The sequence below is a fragment of the Lynx canadensis genome, chromosome C2 (assembly GCF_007474595.2).
Source record: "Lynx canadensis isolate LIC74 chromosome C2, mLynCan4.pri.v2, whole genome shotgun sequence".
In the NCBI taxonomy this organism is placed as follows: Eukaryota; Metazoa; Chordata; class Mammalia; order Carnivora; family Felidae; genus Lynx; species Lynx canadensis.
Window position 1 is genome coordinate 53,839,498 of NC_044311.2, and position 21,516 is coordinate 53,861,013.

General features: G+C 41.0%; 1 protein-coding gene across 6 annotated transcripts in view; it reads left to right on the forward strand.

Annotated features, from left to right (window-relative positions):
- The window catches only part of LOC115523666 (schwannomin-interacting protein 1), a 586,877-nt gene that overhangs the window by 529,720 nt on the left and 35,641 nt on the right, over nt 1-21,516 (forward strand). The window contains exon 1 of one of the 6 annotated variants that reach the window (XM_030329858.1): nt 4,369-4,621. The exons of 4 other annotated variants lie outside the window; for them this stretch is intronic. In XM_030329858.1, coding sequence (XP_030185718.1) covers nt 4,592-4,621 — 30 coding nt within the window. In that variant the 5' untranslated portion in view covers nt 4,369-4,591. Of the gene's footprint in view, nt 1-4,368; nt 4,622-16,352; nt 16,681-21,516 lie in introns of those variants that run through there. One more of the 6 variants, XM_030329857.1, reaches the window with a different exon arrangement.

Here is a 21,516-nt window from a genome sequence, read left to right on the forward strand (position 1 = left end):
TGTTTCGACTGCAAGGTTGTAAGAATCAAGGGAGATGTTGGAGGAAGTACTTTGTAAACTATGAAGCCATTTTCTAAGGTTCATTGTCGCAGGTGTTGCCGATTGTGTTTTTTGGGTGAACACAGAACATCAGGAGAGCATCAGGAGAACATCAGTTCTCCCTGATGTGGACAGAATTGATTTGCCTCATAATTCCTTTGCTTCCATTGCCCCTTCCATTGCAACTGAAAGCTTTATAAAATGTCTACCTGCTTTCCTAAAATTCCTAAGGAAAAGCTTGAAAATTTAAGACAGTGCTTAAGACAATGATTTCCTTTTTCATCTTCCCCACCCTCCATAACTTCATTTTTTTTTCCTAAAATTTCATTATGAACATTTTCCAACTGGATAGTTTTTAGGTGAATACCCGCTTATGCACCTTCCAGATTCTACAGTTAATGTTTTACCAAAATTGCTTTGTCACAGCTTTCCATCAAACTATCCCTCTACCTAGCCATCAGTTCCTCTAATTTATTTGATGCATTTCAAAGTTTCACTAAGCCTCCCTCTAAAAACTTAGCCTGCATATCATTAACTACAGTTCAATATTTGTTAAGCATATTTTTAAAGTTCTTTTGAGATAAATTTCACATACAATGAAATGCACAAATTTTAAATATATTATTCACTAAGTTTTGGCAAATGTACACACCTGTGTAAGCCAAGACCTTATCAAATCACACAGCTTGTGCCAGAAAATTCCTGATACCCCCCTCCAAGTCAGTCCCTGACCCCAGAAATTTGCTTTTGAAACTGTATGCTCCCATGACCTGTAGATGTGACTTTTTATCACTACATTTACTACCCAAAAAATCTCTTTGATTCTGTTGCTAGTAACTGCCGAATTGAAAAAATACTTTTCTGGATTTATAGACACCACAATTTGCTCAATGGCAGAAAAGTAGCCCAGTCAGGAAATACTCTAATTTTTCCTCCTTTTATTTTTTTTTAAACTTTTTTTTTTTTTTTTAATTTATTTTTGGGACAGATAGAGACAGAGCATGAACGGGGAGGGGCAGAGAGAGAGGGAGACACAGAATCGGAAACAGGCTCCAGGCTCCGAGCCATCAGCCCAGAGCCTGACGCGGGGCTCGAACTCACGGACCGCGAGATCGTGACCTGGCTGAAGTCGGACGCTTAACCGACTGCGCCACCCAGGCGCCCCTTTTCCTCCTTTTAAACATACCTTTGATTCAAATTTAGGTAGAGCCATACTACAACCTTTTACCTTATGATAGATTTTTTTAAGTTTATTTATTCATTTTCAGAGAGAGAGCGAAAGAGAGATAATGCAAGCAGGGGAGAGGCAGAAAGAGAGAATCCCAAGCATGCTTCACACCGTCAGCATGGAGCCCTACTGGGGCTCGAACTCATGAACTGAGATTACAACCTGGGCCAAAATCAAGAGTCGGTTACTTCACCAACTGAACCACCCAGGCATTCCCCATTATGATAGATTTTGATTTCAAGGCCAACCTACATTGGCCCAAAGGGGTTTATTTCTCCAAATCTCGTGGACCTTCATTTAGCATTGTTTAATAAGGACACATTCACAAGATATGAACCTAGAAAATCTGGAGGTTTGTTTTTCTTTGATGGCTTGTTGTTGTTTGAGGAGGAGGATTTATATTTTTGGGCATGTCACAACTTTCTTAGGCCTCAGTTTCCATATCTGGAAAATAACAGTGTATCTCATGAGGTCCTGTCCAAATCTGAAAACCAATACTTTTTATGGGAAGGAAAGTTGTAAAGACCTAAGAAGAAAAAAGAATCTCTCTGCTACATAGACCATACTTAAACAGTTCACAAATATTTTTTGATCCAAAAATAACAAATGTTACTGTAGTTTGGTAAGTTATTCTAGCTTAAATGTTCTTGGAACAGCTGGTTTCTGTTTAAAGTTTTTTGTACTAGCAAATCATAATTTAAGTTGTAACACAGAGTCCTCTCCAATGAATGACTATAAAGGGAAGCTGCTTTGATATATTACTTTTTTTTAAATCTTGTTTATACCACTTGAGAGGGTTTTTTTGACAGGATTTGAGATACAATTGTCAGAAATTTGTTCTCCCCAGAGCCACCTCTGAGTCACTTCCACTATTTATGGAACGGCAACTGTGAAGAGTGGGATCATGTTTAGGCTTTTTTTTTTTTTTTTTTTTTAAACAACACATGATAAATGTCTTCAGGAGCTTATGTAATCTATCCCAGAGCCTTTAGTTTTCAGAAGAGAACAGAGTCCAGGAAGTGGCTTTTTGGGCCTTGTACAGCTTGAAAGCATGTTCCTGAGTCTTTAGGTCATAGATTGTCCGTGTAGTAACTTCAGTAAAGTGTTAACAGCCTTTGAAGTTAAAGCTGTTCTGTCTTGGAAAGTTGGGGTATGCCTTCTATATTAGTATAGGATTTCCATTTCATCTTATTTGCTACCTTGCAAAAGGAACTTTTCACTATGGCCTACTTTTCCTTGCACATACATAGGCTTCCAGAACCTTCATCTAGGTAATTATATAGCAAGGTGCTCCTCACAGACATCTCTGTCTCTGTCCTGGCTCAGTACAAGGACAGAGTTTGGGATGAGGATGTACTGAATATTGTTTCCTTTCCCTGAAAAGTTTCTATTCTCTTTTCTTCATCCTACATTTAAGAAGACTCATGATCTAGCTCAGGCTTCTGCTTCATTCATCAACCTTTCGTTGTGCCACCTGCCAATGAACAGGTCTAAAGAATCCTGCCCATGTCACATGGCCTGTCTTTCTCCCATATTCTACAGAGAAGGGCTGTGACCTTCTGCAGGGTACCTCTCCAGAGTACCAGAGTATCCAGAGTACTGGGTTCATTGGAACCCAGTGAGCCCTGTGCTGAAATGCAAACCTGTGAGATCATCACTTGGGCCTTCCCTGCTGCCTTCTCATTCCCCTAAGTAGGATGCTGAAGCCGTGCATGTGAGTGTTTCACTGGAGTTGAACTCAGGTAGCAAATTTTTCTCCTATGTGAATCTCAAGTAGCAAAAATTAAGAATATTTATTTTAAAAAACATTTTTTTTGTCTTTCCAAGCAACAGAGGCGCTGTTACAAAATTATAAATATATCACCATATATTCCTAACACACATTCCTACCCTTCCTTAAGACAGGGATTGAGGTGAAAACTTGTCAAACATGTTGATTTCATTCCTCAGGCAAAAAGTACTTGTTTTTCTCTGTCAGTAACATAATGAAAACTGCATGGTTACTAGTAAGAGTTTTTGAGGAGGTAGATAGGTAAAAATTGCTTACGAATAATAACCCTATTGAATTTTTTTTTAATTTGCTGGTTTAAATTCAGTGAAGGTTTTATAGAGTACCATTTATGTGGTCGGGGCCATGTCATTAAGAAACAACAAAACAGATTGCATATGGCAGCTGAATAATATAGATAAGGAAATTTTATTTTATTGTTTACTTTCTTAATTTTCTGTAATTAAATTAGCTTCAAGAATTTACAGGCCTGGTTGTTTCTTTTTACATACCCTAAAATCCCAGGATGACCCTGAAGTACTTCAGAAATTGTTTCCCTTTTTTTCCCCAGAAACATGTATTTCCTCTGAGTACTATCTGCAAGTCCAGAATTCTTTCCATTACAGCCTCTTAGGTAGAATGGCCTGTTTCTAGGATCATATGTCTTGTATTGGGGATATCTATATATTCAAGTCACGGCATTGGGTTATATAGTTTAGTTTCATTTTCACAAAATGAATGAATTATACTGACTTTGATACTTGAATCAGCCCTCTCCCTAAAAATTTTTTTTTAGAAATAAATATTTCATTCGATTTCTGTTTGACTTAAAAAGCAGCTAAGAGCCAGTAAGAAGTGGGGAATCAACAGAATTACAAAATGCCATTTTTTAAATGAGTGAAGACCCTCCTTTTAGTTCTAAAGTTGACAAACACTTTCAAAAACTCAACACAGAAAACATCCCTTCAGTGTCAATATGCAGAATGGATTGTTTTCCCCTTTGCATGTTAAAAGTTCCGAAATAATCCTTAAGGCCTCTTTTTCATAGCACCACGCAAGCAGCATCCGAGGGCTGGAAGGATGATGCCGGAGGTTAGAAATGTTCAACTGCAACATTGATTTGTGTCTGTCTCTCTCCCTCTCCCTCGCTGGCCTTTTTCCCTTTAATGAGGACTAGAATGTTTCCACATCAGTTAACTGCCTTCATAAAGCACCAGAAGGTCACACCAGCCCCAGACTGATCCTTTTCTTTGTGCCTATAATATAATTGGCTGATTGTGCCAGCGATGAGCGCGCCCCCTCCCCCAGCCCAGTCCTAGCTCCATGTTTGTGAGCCTGACTGCTGGTTTCCGAGGAGAGCGGCTCGGCTCGCTGCGCGCTTCCCGGCACAGGCAGTGCCACTGCGCAGGTTGATCAGCGAAACAGCATCCATTTTAATCTGCGGGGAGCCCCTGCCTTCCCAGGGCGTTCTCTCCGCCAGTGGATGCTCCGCGCTTTGCCTCGGCAGCCTCGCTGAGCAGTCCTGCTTTGGGGTCTGTGCCCTAGGATGCACTGAGATGGTACATCAGGAGAACTGTTCGTATCAGGTAAGATTTAAAGCCTGATTGCGAGGCCGGAATCCTTTGGGAGAGGAGGCCTTCCTCTTCCAAAGCAGCAGGTTGCCTCTTTCCGGATTTTCAAGGGATTTTGCCATTCCCCACTCCTGGCCTTCATCTCATACAGTGTCTGAATTGTAATTAGGTTTTCTGGGGAGTAATGGGGCAGAAAACAGTGCTTCCTTGGCCTTTAAAGCATATTGTGAAATCCACTGAGGTGATCTGTGCTTTGCACATTCTCTATGTCTGTGCAAAGAAGAGGAACTGCTGTAAACTGTAATTGAATTTAAGGGGCTTCACAGAGAGAAAAGCTGGTCACAGTTCACTAGGGTAACATTGCAAAATACGGTTTTTGTTCATTGCATAGGATGTGAATTGCTTTGCATCCAGTTTTTAGGATTGTCTTTAAGGAAATTATATAAATACGAAGTAGTAATTGATGATATGAGAAATTTTCAAAAATCAGCCAGCATGCACTTGATGTTTAAAGTTGCACTTGTTATGTCTTTCCAAACTTATTTTTACATGCATGTTATTTTAAATGGCTAGTAAATAAGAATTAAGGTGCCGACATGCATAAAAAACTCCACAGAGAAAATTTTTCAGGATTACATATTCATCTTTGTGCTAACTTGCTACGTGAAGTTTTGAATTAAACACTTAGACAATTTCAGAAGACCAGTCCTAGAGTGTTAATAACTCCTTCCCTGCAACTTGGCCTGTCGAGGCAGCATTGAAAGTGTCTTCCTTGTAAGCAGACAACGAGAATGTTCTCAGAGTGACTGCTCTTTGCAGCAGCAGGCATGGCTAATCCAAGTCCAGGATAGTTAATGTTGGGGTATTACCCAACTGACCGAGTTCAGAAGCTCTAAGAGACCAATTCTTTAACTTAACAATGCCTCTTCCTTGTGTGAGGTAGGTTACCTGAGACAAGCAGGTGTTTCTCATTAGGTCAGATTTCCCACAGGTAAATGTATGCAGGCAGACTCGTACATTTCACAAGCCTCAAGCCGGTGGTTTCTCAGCTAAGTGTGCCTATACAATATATTCATACACTTTTTTCTCTGCTTAATAATTAGAATTGTGTAATTATGGGCTTGTTTTATTGTATTTTCATTTCATAAGTACATTTAAGTCACAGACCCTAAATATTGAGATATGCGCTTAACAGGAATTCTTCCCAGGAGCAAGGGAAGATGCTGAGGAAACAGCCAAAACTTCACTTAGACACAATACCAAGTTTGGGAATGGAGAATGTCAAACATCCATGGAGAGCCTAACCTACTTATGGCATGGCTCCAGGTGACTAAATTACTATCATAATTAAAATCATTTTTCTTCTCTCTTTTCAGAGAAGCTATATAATTTAATTTTTGAAAGGCAAGCTGCTATAAGATTATTCCCTATACCTTTTCATTCAGTTGATCGTGAAATCCCTGGTTTTATAGGTCAAAAATTGGTCAACTATCAGCAGTTTCACCTGAAGAGAAAGGATTTTGTTAGCCAACTGCTCCTGAAAGAAGACAAATTGATTTTATTTTACTTGAACTATGACATGTAACACTGTCATTGTGTGTTTAATAGTTTTGAAGTATTTATTGCTTATTTTCATAATAAAAGTAAGTGTATTAGTCAGATAATAATAGTAGATTCTGCATCTTCATGGGGTTTTGGAGTAGAACCACCTTCATGTGTATGTTCTTTTGAAACACCCTCCCTTTATGCGTAAGTCAGTAAAAATGAAAACATTAACCGTGAAGCCAAGTCTCGATCCACTTGGAAATCTTAGTTTTAGAACCCACCTGGCACCACATGTGATTGGATTCAGAAAAGACAGGTTCTCTAAGCCCTTAGCTTGATTGTCATAGTCACTGATAATACCGACAGTAGGATGTTTTTCAGAAACCTGCCCCTTTTTGGATGAAAGCTTATTTATTTATTTGTTTTTATCTTTTTAATTTATTTTTTTATTTTCTAATTTACATCCAGGTTGGTTAGCATATAGTGCTATAATGATTTCAGGAGTAGATTCTTTATTTGTTTTTAAGGATAAAAACGCAGCGACTAAAGCAAGTTCCTTAGGGTAGCATTTTTACTGAGTAAGTCTAAGTTATTTGTAGGACTGATTCCTTTCTTCCCACAAATGTATACCAGAGTTTCTCAATGGAGAGTCCATGAATGGGGAACTTCAAGGGCCATTCCCCCAAAATTACATCCACATTTTGGTGCATATGTCTAGGTGTATATTATTATTACTATTATTATTATCATCATCCTCAGAGCATAATGGCCTCCTAACTGCTCTTACCCTTGTCCACACCCCACAGTAGTCTTATTTTCAACACAGTATCCAGAATGATCTATGAAAACCTAAATCAAAGCATGTCAGTCATCTCAGATTCTCCTCCTCACAGTAAACCCCACATCCTCCCAGGTCTTTGGCCCTCTGGGCCTTGCATCAATTTGCCTCTGATTCCTCTTGGACTCTCCACATTGTCCCTTCCTTTCACTCCCCTCCCACTGTGCCAGCCTTGCCTTGTACTTGCTGTCCCTTCTGCTGGTTGTGCTTCCCCCAGGTAGGGTTGCCAGATTTAGCAAATGATCTGCAGTGTTTGGAACATGCTTATACTAAAAAATCGTTCTCTGTGTATCTGAAATTCCAGTTCACCTTGGCATCCTGTGTCAGTAACTGCTTTCTCACTTTCTTCAGGTCTTTGCTCAAACGTCACCTTCTTGGGAAGGCTTTCTCTGGACTTCCTGTGTCAATTTCCAACTCCCCGGTTCTATCCCAGTGTTTCTATTACACTTCCCTAATTTACTTTTTTACTTGGCATTCATCACCATCTATCAGAGTTCATATTTTGTATGGTTCTCTATTTTCTGTCTCCCTCACTTTATGTAAGCTCCATGAGGGCAGGAATTTTTACATTTATATCCGTTTTCCCAGTGCTTAGAACAAACCCTCAAGTAATATGGATGGATATGCTTACTCTATATAAAATTGACTAAGAAAAAAGGCATGTAAACATACTGTGGCATCGTGGTTTCTTATATTTTGGTAGCCACTGGGATGACTTTCTGTCTTCCCCTATCCACCCTTCCCTCCCCCCACCCCACACACACCATTAACCTGCACTGTTTTCGTTGTCTGTGGGTCAGATAATCCTTTTGTTTCTTGTTAGTTTTCTCATCTATGAAATGGGATTTTTCCCTAGTTATTATCCTGGTATGGGAGCTGGCAGGTTCCTGTCAGAAGCCACCTTTCTGCATAAATAAGTCAGTTACCATGAATTAAGAGCAACCTTCTTCTGACGCACACCAGGGGCCCAGTGACAATTGTAAAGCAGCCGAGGAAAACCATGTGTCACTTCATTTCCCAATTATTTGTTGCCAATGTATGGATGTAGGAGTGATTGATTGCTTTTTCAAATAGAGGATTATTTTGAAAAAGAGTTTCACTGCTACCAAGAGCTTGAAAACCTCTGTTTGAAGTGTTTGGACGCACTGTGCTTTGAACAAGTTAACCCAAGGACAGATGCTCAGAGAGCAATTCTCAGGCAGAATTTTTTATGGTTGTTTCGTTTTTAAAGGTTCTCACATTGTCATCATCTCCGTGTACTTCCCCCTCATAGGATTTACATTCGCCAAGAGGTTACTGAGGCATGTGTTGTCATTTTCAGTTGTAGCCGTGTTAAAAGATAGAGCTATCGACCTCCATTTTCCAGTCTTGGGAGGAAGCCAATCTCTTCAGGAAAGAACCTTGCCCACAGCTTCAGGCCTGGCAGCCTTCAAGAGGCCAGATTTTTCTAAATGGTCTCTGAGAGGAAGCTTTGAAATTTTGTTAACTTGAAAGCACAAGTTTAGGTCAAAGGGTCCATTTTGCTTAAAAGCTCCTAAATATTTTCTTCTCTTTCCCTGCAGTTGGTTTTTGGAATTAGTGTGGATATAAAAACAATGACATGCTTTTATCCCTTTCTTCCCATTGCTTAAATTCCCTATGACCTCAGATATAGATCACGCCCTCACATTCTTAGCTACTATGGGAATGAAGGCTTGAAAGAAAGAAAGGAAAATGGCATGTGAATGACTCTCATCTCTTTCCTCCCTCGGGTACATAAAGAGACTCTTCTTCAAACACACACCTGGTCTTGAGGAAGCACAATAGAAATCTTTAATGTTCCCTCGTTTTCCTTAGGATAATTCCAGACCCCTTTGCATGGCATTCAAGACCTCACTGTGATCTGAACCCCTGGCAGAAACACTCCTCCCCCTAAATGCTACACTCGTGCCCCCATATTGCCATTAGTACTCGTGCTTTGCTGCAGTACCTCAGCCCAGAATGTCTCCCACCCACATACCACCTGCTTCTACCTACTGCAGGTTGATGCAACTTTCAAGGCTTACATGCCACCTCCTTTGGGAAGCTTCGCCCTCTCTTCCCCCACTGACAATGTCTCCTTCTCAGGGCACTTTGTTTTTTCTTCTAACAGAACCAACCCATTTACAGCTAGTGATATACAAGTCTGTCTCCCCCATTAGGCAACAGGCTTTTTGAAAACAAGGACCTTATTTCATTTTTAAATTTGTTTTAAGTTTATTTATTTATTTTTGAGGGAGGCAGAGAGAGTATAAGCAGGGAAGGGGCAGAGAGAGAGGGAGAATCTCAAACTGTCAGCACAGAGCCCAGCATGGGACTTGAACTTGTGAACCGTGAGATCATGACCTGAGCCAAAATCAAGAGTCGGCCGCTTAACCAACTGAGCCACCCAGGTGCCCCGGGACCTTGTTTTAATTCCCTACTGTACACGTGGCATACGTGTTCAATAAATGTCTGTTGGATTGAATTACATTTTCCACATTTGGTGCTGTACTGAGTCCCCAGGACGAGAACTACCCATGCTAATACCAGAGAGAAGCTCAGATCTGTGCATTGCAACAGGGAGTTGGCGAAGCTGACCGCAGCACCCCTAGTCTCTGGCTTGTGAACCTCTTGAGCAGTTGCCAGCGTGTCAAACATCCCACGTGCCAAAAAAGGGGGAGGTAGTGCAAAGAATAAAATAAATGAGACAGACATCCCAGCCTCCCCAGAGATGATGCATTAAGAAGATACCTATCTACCTATTTCTCTTTCACCCCCAAAATCTTCCCAAGGTGAACTTCATGGTCTATCCCCAAGCACTTTTTCAAAATAACGTGTGGTCAGTTGAGGCAAGTACTTATCCCCCAAGCCCCCTTTCTTAATATATCAAATTTTGCAGTGAATCTTTTTACCGTATAGAGGAGTAGTTTTACTGCCTCCTGAAACACGAAATTTTTCTTGGACAAAACATTTCAGTCCAATTGAAGTGTCATACCCAGCACATAAGATAAAAGATGCCCTGTATTGATTCCAAATGATAAAATTAGGGAGTATATCAATTTAAGTAGTACATCAAGATATTTTTTAAATTCTTGCTGGAGAAAGTAGTAAACATGCCAAGATTCTAGTGGGTTATTTAATAGTTAACAAAGGAAAGGAAATATATTCTATCCCTGTTGACATCAGGCCAAGTGAGGGCTCATTTCCCAATCCCTTCTTCCTGTGAATGAGAAAACAAGATATCAAATTTGAGTTCATTTAAGATTCCACCCAGTTTAAGCCTGGTTTCATCCACAGCCAGGAAGAAAAATATATTGACCTAATGGAAAGGGGAATTTCAAAGCATTTTAGTGCATTATTTAATACAGGCTTTTAAAAATAAGTGCAATGAAACAATTTTTAAGTTTATAGCTTTTTTTTAATTAGAAAAAGATTTTCCCATAGTTAATAGCGTTGAAGAATACTTCATCTGCATTATTTTGCCTGGTTGATGTATAGTTGTGTTTTTCTGAGGATGGGGTCACATATATATCCCCTTAATTTAATTAAGAAAATAATTCTGGATATAAATTTATCTGTACTTGTTTTTAGCCAAGATATCTGAAAATCTAATTTATATGTTTTACCACAAAAGGAGCACAGTGATAAGTGCCCGAATGGAAGAAAAAAAAAAAGAAGTCATTTCAACAGAGTTTCATTATGGGCCTGATCTGAAATAGAAATTTAGTACAATACATCATTCCTATTTAAAGTAGCACTTGGGGCTTCAAATACCATGATTCAGACACCAAGTAATTTTAAGAAATAAATATGCAACACATTTCAAGATGGACATCTAGTATTTTCTCTTGGAAAAGGGATGCAATGAAGGATGGGAAGGAAATGGGACCGTCTCTATGGTAAATATCGGTGCATGGATGATTTTTGGAGAGTAGAGACCTTACATTCTCTCACACACACAAATACACATAATCTTGGGTGACTAATCACAATTTCACATGCAGAATTTCAACATTAATAGAGCCATATCCTATTATTTAGTTATATCCTCCATCCCAAGGGAAAATTTGAAATCCTGATACACTTACTATTCCCCGTGCAGTATATAGAAGCATCAGAAACTATCAAACTTCCTGAAATAGTAAGTACTTTGACACAACTACTTGAATTCAGAGGGAAACATCAGAGTGGCCTGTGACAGTTAACCTAAGAGAGAGTCATTAATGGGGTAAAAATGCTAAGAACACGGAGAAAAGAGGGCATTGTCCTGGTCCTCCTTGGAAACGTGCAGTGACCATCAAAGTGAGTGCAGTTGAGTTTCTTGTGTTCAGGTTTTCAGTTGAGCAGGGAGATTTATGTCTGTGGCCCTCAGTCTTTCAGATATGGGTAAACGCCTGACACTCTGCCAACACATTCACCTCCTCCACCCCACTCCCAATGCTGTCATTTTAATTTTTTTAACCCGCACTAAAAAGTCCATTTAAAAATTGCCTGCATATTTTTATAGCTTATCTAGCTATCAGAATACCTTAATGGAAAGCAAAGCAAATTTAGATGAACTTTGCACAGAAGAAAAAAATAGTTAATTTGCAAAGAGATGATAAATTAGGCATCAGTTTGTATAGCACATGGAGTTTGGATTTTAAGGTGGAAGAGAATGCAGTGGGATGCTGAAGGGTTAATCAGGATGAACTAGAGTTTCCATCTATGAATAGGAAAATCTTTTGACAGCACGTGAGTGATTTCCCAGTAATGTGGTCAGTGTTTTCAGAATCGATCATTTCCACCACTGGCCGATAATGATCATTTAAAAGCATCAGCTCACGTGACCAGTTCAGATGTGGCTTGACAGGAAACTTCAAGTTCTAGTCCTTGAATTTCAGGGCATTGGGTGAGAAGAGACCCTTTCAAGCTCAGGGATTATAAGTAGCTGTGTGTACACTTTTTAAAGGAAAATATTAGTAGCATCTGGGCCTATGTTATGTCAGCACAGTTCATTTTAGAGAGGTCAGCATTAGAGGAAAGAACCAGAGGAAATTATCTGTAGGAAGGATGCTGGGGGCTATTATCCCTTTGTTTGCATAGCTACTATAGAACCACCAAACATTATACTCAGCTCAAATCTTCCAAGGTGGTCTTTTGTTTTGATTTTTCCTTTCCTCTACTCATTTGGACCTCTTGGAAGTAAAATTAATTACAGTTTGATCCCAAGCATCTAAAGTCAGGGTCTTGCCACCATGTCTGGCAATATGGTCCGAAATAGATAATAGCTTATAAAGAATTGTTTTCAAGGTCTGAAGCTGGGCTTCTGAAATTGAAGGTGCATTCAAAATTCCTAGACTCTTAAAAATTAAATTTCTGGGGGCGCCTGGGTGGCGCAGTCGGTTAAGCGTCCGACTTCAGCCAGGTCACGATCTCGCGGTCCGTGAGTTCGAGCCCCGCGTCAGGATCTGGGCTGATGGCTCGGAGCCTGGAGCCTGTTTCCGATTCTGTGTCTCCCTCTCTCTCTGCCCCTCCCCCGTTCATGCTCTGTCTCTCTCTGTCCCAAAAATAAAAATAAACGTTGAAAGAAAAAAAAAATTTAAAAAAAAAAAAATTAAATTTCTGATTTCAGTAAGTCTGGGGTGGGATCTGAGAGCTTGCATTTCCAGTCAGCTCCCAGGTGATGCAAATGCTGTTGTCAGAAGGACACACGTTGAGTAGCAAAACTCTCAAAAACACCAAAGATCAGACCCCATGGTAGGAAAATACCTTATATTCAAGATGACCCAAGCCATTCAGATAGTGGTGGTACAGCTTCTTCTGGAAAGGGTCTAAGTTGTGAACCTATGTGCTGAGCACTCCTTGAGGAGGGGGTGCAAAGTAAATTCACAAGTGGAGCCCGCCAAGCTCTTGCATCCATGTTTCAGGGGAGATGTTCTATCACTTTTCTCTATGTAGTGCTTATTAGAGAACTACTTATGACAAGAAGAGGTATAGGGGTTAGGGAAAGGGAGTGGTCTTTCATACTTGTTACTGTTGTTTGGCTGGGAAATTTCCATCTTGGATTTTGAGGTGGCCTTCTCCAAAAGATGGTACAGTAACAGTATGTATGTATACATGTATATGTATCTATGTGGTCAGTATATTAGTGTATATATATTAATTTGAATATAGATAGTTAATGGTGAGAGTTTAGTCATTTTAACTAAATGTATAAACCCACCGGTTAAAATTAAAATAAAAAGATATTAGTAATTAGGCTTATAGTTTTATGTATTTTGCTCAGTCTTGTAAATTTTAATGTTTTCAATGTTGATTTATTTTTGAGAGAGAGAGCGCAGGGGTCGGGCAGAGAGAGAAGAGGACAGAGCATCTAAAGCAGGCTCTGCACTGACAAGCATTGAGCACGATGCGGGGCTTGAACTCACAAATCATGAGGTCATGACCTGAGCTGAAGTCATATGCTAAACCAACTGAGCTACCCAGGTGCCCTCTAGGTTTTTATAATTTCATCCATGTTAACTTTTTTTTTTTTTTTTTTTTGATGGGGGTGGCGTGTGCATGGGAGGGGCGAAGGGAGATGGAGAGAGACAATCTTAAGCAGGCTCCACACCCAGGGCAGAGCCAGATGCGGGGCTCAGTCTCAAAACCATGAGATCATGACCTGAGCCAGAATCAAGAGTCAGATGCTTAACCAACTGAGCCACCCAGGCAGGCTCCCCCTGTTAACTCAGCTAAGTGGACTGGGATGCTAACTAACCTAGGCAAGAGATTGAAATTCCTGAAATTTGTGGTAGTCCCTGTCTTTCAATCCAACAAGACCTACTTTTATCTTTTGAACATGTGTGATTTCCACAGAAGATTTCAGTTGAAAAGCACTAATAGGAACTGTTAATGTTTCCTACTGTGGGGCATTTAGAGGAAACATTTAAAAAAAATTTTTTTTTAATGTTTATTCTTGAGAGAGAGAGAAACAGAGTGTGAGCAGGAGAGGGGCTGAGAGAAAGAAGGAGGCACAGAATCTGAAGCAGGCTCCAGATTGCTGTCCAGCTGTCAGCACAGAGCCCAACACGGGGCTCCAACTCATGAACGCTTAACCGACTGAGCCACCCAGGTGCCCCTAGAGGAAACATTTTAAGTAATACATACATTTCTCCTCTCTTCATGTATTTATTCAACAGTCTTTCACTGTCCACTTAACATATGTAAGGAGTTGTCTAGATGCTGTGGGGAAAACAAGATGAATAAACAGAAATCCCCGCCCCCTTAGAAAAAGGCTTGAAACCGTAACAGCTGTTGGAAAGAAGTCACAGTAGCGCTAAAAACACCATGGTAAACTAGAAAGGAAAAGTCGCCATACAGCACATTAGGGCATGACCATCAGTGAGGGAGCTTTTATTTCATTTCTTGAAAGTCTCATTATCAGGGGATAGCAGTGACCCATGTGGGGGTGTTCAGATATGCGATTTAGAAAACGTTTCAGTACGTGATATTATGAGTGCAACCAGAATCCTCTGTATTAAACCCTAATTTTTAAAAGCTGTGCCTGACTATTTTATTGTGTGCAGTTGTTTCTTACTGAGGCAGCCAGTAGAAGGTGGTATAGCACACCCATTTAGAAGCGGAGGGCCCAGGTTTCAATTGTGGCCTGGGCCATTGGCAAGCCGTCACGCCTCGGACAAGATACCTGACCTCACTCAGGTATGAAACACAGTTGATAATAATATCTACTCCAGAGGTTTACTGTGAGGATTAAAGACATATGTAAGAGACACATGTAAAGTGCCTAGCACATAGCAACCCCTCCACAAAGGACAGCTATTGTTACTGTGTTAATATCTGTCATATAATAAGATGCATGCATGCTTCCTTCACTTTAACTAATCTCCTTTGGCAGGATTTAATCTACCCAGGGTCTTTGAAAGTAGAGCATTTTTACCCAGAGCCATAGGTTTGGAGAAATCTGCAATGTTGGGAACACCCACAATGGGGCTGCACTTGGTGGCCAGCATTGCCTCCCAGGCCTGGAAGGTGTTCTGAGTTTCTTGTATGCACATAGTAGGACCCTTGTCCAGAGTGAGGGTCCTGGGGTCTGGAGGAGAGTAAGACAGGGTAGATCTCGACTGGGGAGAAGCTCTGCCCAAATGCAGGTGTGGCTCATGAGATACAACTTGTCATCGTACTGTCCAGCAAATGTGCAAGTCGTGCTCTCGGGAACTGGGTCAGGGAGATGAGGGGGAAATAAAGGCAGGATTTGGATTTGAATCAGGGACTGCACAGGAAGGTGTTTGCCTTAGGCATAGGGCTCCAGTAAATTACATTAAGACAGGTTTATGCCACAAGTCTTCCACAAATTGATTTTTTTTTTAACTCGTGGAGAGAAATAGACAACTCAGAGTGAGCATGTGAAGGCTTATGTTGCATGGCATTTTTGCTTTAGAACTTTGTTGTTAACAGCACTGGGGTTGGTCAGGAATTCATATTGGAAAATGTATTGAGTAGGACAGTTGCTGCTTTCTGTCCAAGCATGTCAGAGTGTGAGATCATTTGTTAAAAGGAGGCTTGGCCTTTGAATTCTTCTTTGGCCCCTTTCTCCTGCAAACAGTAACCTTTTTTTTTTTTTTAATAGTGGGTATATTTTTAGTTTATGGTAGTAGTAATTGGATAATGATGAGTATGTGCTTGTGTGTGCACTTCCGTTTGTCCTCTTCTTGCAGCAAAACAGCCTCCAGCTGTGGGCCTTTTCCATCTCTGTGCGTAAAGCCAGTTAAAAACCAAAAGCCATGGGAGAAGGGTAAAGAGAGCAGCAGAAAGGAACGTTCTCTTTTGTGAAAAAAGCCCGCCCCTGGCTGGATTTTAAAGAAAAGTTGATGGATCTTTTTCTCTTGCCTATATTGATAGAACAAAGCACGGATTCTGAGGCAGAGGGGTCCTTCTCTGAGTTGGAAATAAATTTTATCCTTGTGCTGGGGCTACTACCAGAAGATGAGATTTTTATATCTGATTTTAAGAAATGATTGGCTATAGGAAAAAGGGGGGTGGTGGGGGTGGGAAGCAAACATCTGTCGTACAGGTTAGCCTTTAAATTATACTGTTTTCATTTTGTCACAGGATACCCGGCTTTTAACTCACTACTGAAGTCTGGGAGTCTGGGGTTTTTGCATCTATTTTTATCCCACACACTACCCTGGTTCAGAATAAGGTTGCTGGTTTCCTCTCAGGGCTGCCGTCCACACTCAGCCCTGAACTGGGGAGCTGGGGAGTTGAAGCAGCTTTTCCTTGATTGGGAGTAAGCATCGTGCTGTGGAGAGGAATCCGGGCGGGATCATTCAGGGGAAGGTGACAGTGAACGGTGGGGAAGGCTGGGCACTCCACAAGCTGAGTGTCAAGGCAGAGTGAGCCTCAGAAATAGCAGCTGCCCCTGTGCCAGAGCTCAGGACAGACCAGGGAGGCCGGCAGGGCGGTGTCTCTGGGACACAGCAGGGGCAAGGACACGCACAGCCAAGCGCAGACTCTTAGCTGGCCCTCCATGTCAGCATGAGCAGTAACCAGGGTACTGGGCAATTGGCACATCAGCCTATCAGAATTCATGGGAGGTTATTTCTTAAGTGAAATTCTAAAGAGTTAAAGGATGAATTTGGACAGTGATGGAGTGGATGACATCATCAGTCAAGAATCCCCATTGGATATGGAGGGGAATTATAAAAAGGTAAGGGGGGGAGAGCTCTTTTGTTTGTAAACAATCAGACCATTTTTCTAACTGGGAGAAAGATCACCCTTGAGGAGTGGCCAAATTCCACACTCAGTGGCCATTGCTGTAATATATTCAGGAAAGCTAAATGCACAGAAGTGGATGCATTACATTGGGAGGGGGCTTCTTTCTGCCTTTCCCAGCTTGTGTTCATTAATATTCATTAATTCATAAACAGTAACTGGAATGCACACGTTACTCTGAAGTTGAAAAAATTCTATCATGCATTTAGTTGCTAGGTCGTCTTATTTGTGTAAAAGAATCACTTTTAAAATTTTTGATGTATGTTGATAGTTTACTTGCAGTAAATAATTACTAGAATGTTTAACCTATCTTTCTAAGTTTGACTTTTTTAACAATGAAAAATATAGTTTTACTAAGAGAAGCGTGGGGTTTTGAAAAATTCATATAGTATCTGCTAATACTTTGCTAGCCTTTTGTTTTGAAAGGCAGTAAATATATTTTTGGAATGTTTTATCTGGCAATTGTAATAACAGGCCTAAGTAAAAATAGCTTTAGTTACATGGGTGAGGTCATGAAATTAAACTACAAGTATATGCTTGTCTGTCCACAGAAGGCTGAACACATAGTATGTCCTTCCCCCTCATTATTGTCCACAAGTCAAGTGTAGGGTCACGACACAGCACAGTATGAAGAATTAGGGTCCTTCCATTGTGGATGTGGAAAGTAAGACCTCTTTTCCTTCAGAAGTAAATATTAGTATAGCCTCCTAGAACAGCAAAACTTGCTGCTCAATCTTTAATTTGATCAAATGTGCCATTAACTTTTCTTCCCCCAGAGATATAGATATAGATATAACTTTCTAAGTTATATAGATATATATAGTTATATAGATATAACTTTCTAAGATACAGAAAGTTCTCTCATGATACTTCCTTAAGTGTAATAATGTACAATATGGCATTTTATATCTGATACACAAAATTGTGGTATGCGTGTGGGGGGGTGTTTTAAGTATGTACTTTACTTCTTAGAGCAGGTCACAATAGTTGATGCTCCATTCTCTGGAACCTAAAACTTAAATATGTAAAAGAGGTTTCAATGACCTGCCATGTTGCCCCCAGCGTTTTTCTCCCTTCGCCTTCCCCAAGAAGGGAGTGAGTGCCCAAGGTGGTAAGTGTTCAGAACACTGAAACTCAAACATCTCTCCACTATCCCTTCCTGCCAGACATGGGTGTACAAAAGAGATGTAGGATACTCAGCAATCAGAGTTGGTCACTTACCCAGCCCCGAAGATAAGTGCACATTTCTCATATCTCCTCTGTTTTCAGTGTCAGAGGACTGGTCACAGTCAAACCATTTCTCAGGTAGAAAAGTCTAGGTCAGTTTGCACTTAGGAAAAATGAAAGACATACCGTGACTATTGTAGTAACAACAGAGTGATGACCACTGTAGTTTTTTCCTCCTTAGAAACAACTGAGAGAGCCCGCATGCCTGGAATGAGCAAGCGATGATATGCCTGCAACCTGATACAGCACTGACTAAAATGACAAACATGTGAGGCTCAAGTAGCTTTAAAACATCATCAACAACAAGACAGAGTTGCATTGTGTAATTTGTTATCTAACTAAGGCAGTAGAATGCCACATGGGATTTAAAAAAAAATAGTATCTGAAAGGTTAATACAAAAGACTGCTAGATGAAACTTTTAGATGTGTAGGATACACAGAGAGCAATGTATATTTTTCTGGACCCCAAACACGAGAGTAGCTCCCTTGTGATTTCAGCTTTTTAACTACTTTTCTCAAGCAAAGGGCTTTCAAATTAATGTACATATTGGTTACTCTGAAGACTTCATTATGCTAAAAAAAGAAACCCACTATTGATCATTTCATCAAGAGATTCTAGTGAAGCAGGGCAGCATATGCTTTCTTTAAAATATAAAGACTAGGATTGGGACACCTGGGTAGCTTAGTCAGTTAAGTGTATCTGACTTCAGCTCAGGTCATGATCTCGTAGTTTGTGAGTTCAAGCCCCTCTGTGCTCTGTGCTGACAGCTCAGAGCCTGGAGCCTGCTTCGGATTCTGTGTCTCCCTCTCTCTCTGCCCCTCCCCCACTTGTGTGCGTGCTCTCTCGCTCTCTCAAAGATAAATAAACATTACTTTTTTTAAAATATATATATAAAGAATAGGATTGGGCGCCTGGGTGGCTCAGTTGATTAAGCATCTAACTCCTGGTTTTGGCTCAGGTCATGATCTCACAGTTCGTGAGTTTGAGCCCCACATCAGGCTCAGTGCTGACAGCAAGGAGCCTCTTTAGAATTCTCTCTCTCTCCCTCTCTCTGCCCCTCCCTCACTCATGATTGCTTGCTCTTGCTGTCTCTCAAAATAAACAAATACGGGATAGGACAACAGTTACCTCATATAAAAATCACTTTTCCTAATTCAAATCTTCCTTGTCTACATTTTTCTATTATTTTTGCTATTTGGTTGACTAAATAGAAGATTAAATTAGATGCCATAAAGCAGCGGTCTGCAGGCTTTTTAGACCTTGGATCCATCAGTAAAATGACTGAGTCCATACCTCTCCTATGTATCTACTTTATTCATAAGTTATACATATATACTACTATAAATACATATTTTGTATGTATAAGACCTATACACAAATACATATTTTTTTAAATAGAATGTTTATAAGTATAAAAGTTTTAAAAATTTCTTATTTCACTGCCTGTCACTTTGAGGTCAGTTGTCAAAAACAATTGGAAAATTGGTATACCCCTGCCTAGGTCCAATAGAATTTCCTATACCAGTCACACTAATAAATGCCACATGTGTATAGGGATTATTTTACAAGGGTGTTTTAAAGTCAGGCAAACAGCCTTCAGGGGGAAAGGTCACTTTCCGATACTAAAATTAGATTCCACCTTGGCAAAGGAAGGAAGAGAGCACACATCTGTTCCTATTCCTTGGGGAAGGTCCTGATTGTAAGAAAGGTGTTTCATTAAGGACCTCTGGCTTATTCAGTATAGTAGTGAAACTGTCCTCGACAGAAAACACATCTTAGTATATTGGAACGAAAGCCTGCACGGTGGTAGAATCTCAGGTGTGTATGCTCAGTCCATTGTTGCCCTGCCATGCTCTGAGCAACCTCTGACCTCCTGGCAAAGACCCACAGCTGATTTTCCTCAGGACCTCAGGACCACAGTGACGCACAGCATGGGATCTACATCCTGGTCCCTCCACCGTCACTCAGAAGAGTCCCCGTCTGTTCCTGGCATTGCATGGGGAGCCAGGATCACAGAAGGATGCTGGGCTTTGCCTCCAGGAGCTTACAGTCCACGTGGGGAGGTACACGAACAAATAAGCTGACACGGGACTGATGCTGCCTGGAAGAATGTTCAGATCCAGTGTGGACCTGGGAAGCGTGCAGCCCGTGCCGTCTCAGACCCCGGGAAAGATCCAGCTCACACTGATGGAGACAGAGAAAGGAAATAGAGAAGATTTAACCTAGAAGACTGGCTGCCACTCTGTCCCAGAGCAGAGCAAACACGCTGGTCTGTTCCCAGGCTACTCCTTGTAGAAGGAGCTGCCGACAGGGCCGTGTGTGGTCAGAGGCTGGGGAAGCCAGCTTGCTTGCTTTATTTTTCCGAGGTGCTGTCTCTGGTGTTGTGCATCCAATTATGGTGAAAGATTAGGGAGGAGCCCGTGAAAAAATTAAAAGGCTGGAAGGAACAATATTTAAAGTGAAGCCACAGCTGCGCCTCATGTTTTTTTTAAAAGGTGAATGGAAATGACTGCTTGAGATAAACTGCAATAAACAGGAACACAGAATGCCAGCTGCCATTCCAGACAAGAGCTCTGCCCTCCCCACACAATTACTGAGGAAAAGCAGCCGTCGACCTCCATTAACCCTCATGTCTTCCTGCCTGTAAGGGCTGAATGCGCTTGAAGAACTCTGTTGAGTTACTGAACCCTGGAGCCTAGCCCCACCTCGGCCACCTGGGGACAATCTTTTCAGCTTTCTGGGCCAGAGTCTCCTTTTCTTTCATGGGAGGAATTGGCCTGGTTGGTCTTAGATGCTATAAATACGAAGCCTCTTGGCTTCTGGTTCAGGGTTCTTTCCACCCTATCGCCCTGTTGGCACACCTCGGCTAGCCAGCCCGGTCGGGGAGTGGGTTGTTTCAGGTAACTAGATTTTCCAGATTTATCGTATGTGAGTTACCTTTGTGGGTGTAGTTTATTTTTTTGAGATATGATTCTTTAATATGGATGAGATATAATTCATATACCACAAAATTCGCCATGTCCTAGGGTACATTTTGATGGTTTCTAGTATATGTATAAGGTTATGCAGACCACTGCTAATTCCAGAACATTTTCATCACCCCCCCCAAAGAAGCCCTATACTCATTAGCGGTTACTCCCAGTCCTCCACTCCCCCCACAACCATTAAGCTACTTTCTGTCTTTATAGATTTGCCTGTTCTGGACATTGCTGGCTTTTATCCCTTTCTCCATTCTTCTCATCAGCTTGCCCAACCCCTCCCTTTAGTGTTCACAACAGCTACTGTTTAATAAGTTCTTCTCTGGGCTAGGCTCTGTGCCGGATCCTTTCTGTACAGTACTTCATTTAATCCTTAAAACAACCTATAAGATAGGTATTATTATCCCTTTTCTCAGAAAAAAGAAACCGAGGCTTAAAGAATTTCTATAAGTTGCACTAGTAAATATCCGAGTCAAAATGTTACCTTGGGTCTTCTAGACCCCAAATCACCTGAACTCCCTGCCTCCTTTCTTCTCATTCCTGTGTTCAGGTCTCCCAGATCCTA